This window comes from Limulus polyphemus, unplaced genomic scaffold (genome assembly GCF_000517525.1).
Source record: "Limulus polyphemus unplaced genomic scaffold, Limulus_polyphemus-2.1.2 Scaffold6055, whole genome shotgun sequence".
Taxonomy (NCBI): Eukaryota; Metazoa; Arthropoda; class Merostomata; order Xiphosura; family Limulidae; genus Limulus; species Limulus polyphemus.
This window is the reverse complement of record NW_013671665.1, coordinates 43,514-45,049: the sequence shown is the minus strand read 5'-3', so window position 1 is coordinate 45,049 and position 1,536 is coordinate 43,514. Positions and strand designations below refer to the sequence as shown.

Here is a 1,536-nt window from a genome sequence, read left to right as displayed (position 1 = left end):
AACAGACATATTACTGGTAAGTTTGTGAAGCCATTTCTGCTAAATAGACATGTAAAATCAATCTAAATGAAATCTTCAGGGGTTTAACTTGATAATTACTACATGATTTTAATCAATCTATACAGAATTTTCAGAGGGGTGACTTGATAATTACCACAATGACTCAATCTATAGGGAATTGTCAATGAAAACAATACGTAGCGTAAAGTGAAAAATCAATAACTTACTGATAAAATTGGATAATAAAAAAAGCAACATGTGATGGTGTTTCATATAAAATCTACAAATTTAAGGGTTCCAAAGAAAATTAAAGTTTCATTATTCCATCTTCAATACGATTACCCAGGTTACAGTTTCTTTTTAAAACTACTTGTTGACCAACGCTGTAACCAGAACACTTTCATGGTTTATCTACCGTTATATTTTCACAATTTGACTTAAGACGTACCTGCAAATCTTGAAACAAAGGTGTTATTTTCAGGAGTAGCACAGTTTACACGTGTGAAAGGAGCTGTGCAAATTATTAAGATGCAGAAAAATTCATACAAAAGAAAATATAATCTAACATCTACACTGAATTCTCCATAAAAATATGGTTAGTCCTGCTTATCTTCTTCGTACAATAATTAATTCAACTATTTACTACTATTAAAAAACAGTACCAAAATTTAAAACACTTATTCACAATATTGATCTGTTTAACTAAGATTTACTTACATTACGCTGTTCTCTGACAGTAGAGGAAGTTCCTGGAAATAGAGCCACATTAACAGTCGTCAATTAGAAACAACTGTACTAATGGAACGCTTACGTTTATTTCACACGAAGGCTTATTTTCTACTGGAGACCAATTGTTTACAAAAACTTGAAATAGGAATTTCCAAGGAGAGACCCATGAACCTACCAATAACATAGTTATTCTATGGTAAAAAACATACTAGTAGTATCTGTAATCTCCAGGAAAATGCCCTTGAACCTGTCAAATATCAAGGAATATGCCCCAAACATACCAGTAGTTCATCTATTTACAGGAAAAAAAGCCCAAAATTGCCAGTAATATGACTATTCTCTAGAAAAATTACCCTAAAACTTGTCAGTAAAATAGTGTAGTAATTATGAAGTTAAACTCCTGAAGATTTCCTTTAGATTGAGTAAAATCGTGTAGTAATTATCAAGTTAAACCCCTGAAGATTTCCTTCAGATTGAGTAAAATCGTGTAGTAATTATCAAGTTAAACCCCTGAAGATTTCCTTTAGATTGAGTAAAATCGTGTAGTAATTATCAAGTTAAACCCCTGAAGATTTCCTTCAGATTGAGTAAAATAGTATAGTAATTATCAAGTTAAACCCCTGAACATTTCCTTCAGATTGAGTAAAATCGTGTAGTAATTATCATATTAAACCCCTGAAGATTTCCTTCAGATTGAGTAAAATCGTGTTCTAATTATCAAGTTAAACCCCTGAAGATTTCCTTTAGATTGAGTAAAATCGTGTAGTAATTATCAAGTTAAACCCCTGAAGATTTCCTTTAGATTGA

The 1,536-nt window shown here is 31.3% G+C and overlaps 1 protein-coding gene across 1 annotated transcript in view; it reads right to left on the bottom strand.

The window, feature by feature from the left end:
- LOC106473299 (exocyst complex component 4-like) overlaps positions 1-1,536 on the bottom strand; it is a 41,465-nt gene that overhangs the window by 6,862 nt on the left and 33,067 nt on the right. Inside the window, exons 21-22 of the mRNA XM_022401762.1 lie at positions 1,011-1,021; positions 718-776 (exon numbers count right to left, since the gene is read on the bottom strand). Of these exons, the coding sequence (XP_022257470.1) occupies positions 718-776; positions 1,011-1,021 (70 nt within the window). The remainder of the gene's footprint in view (positions 1-717; positions 777-1,010; positions 1,022-1,536) is intronic.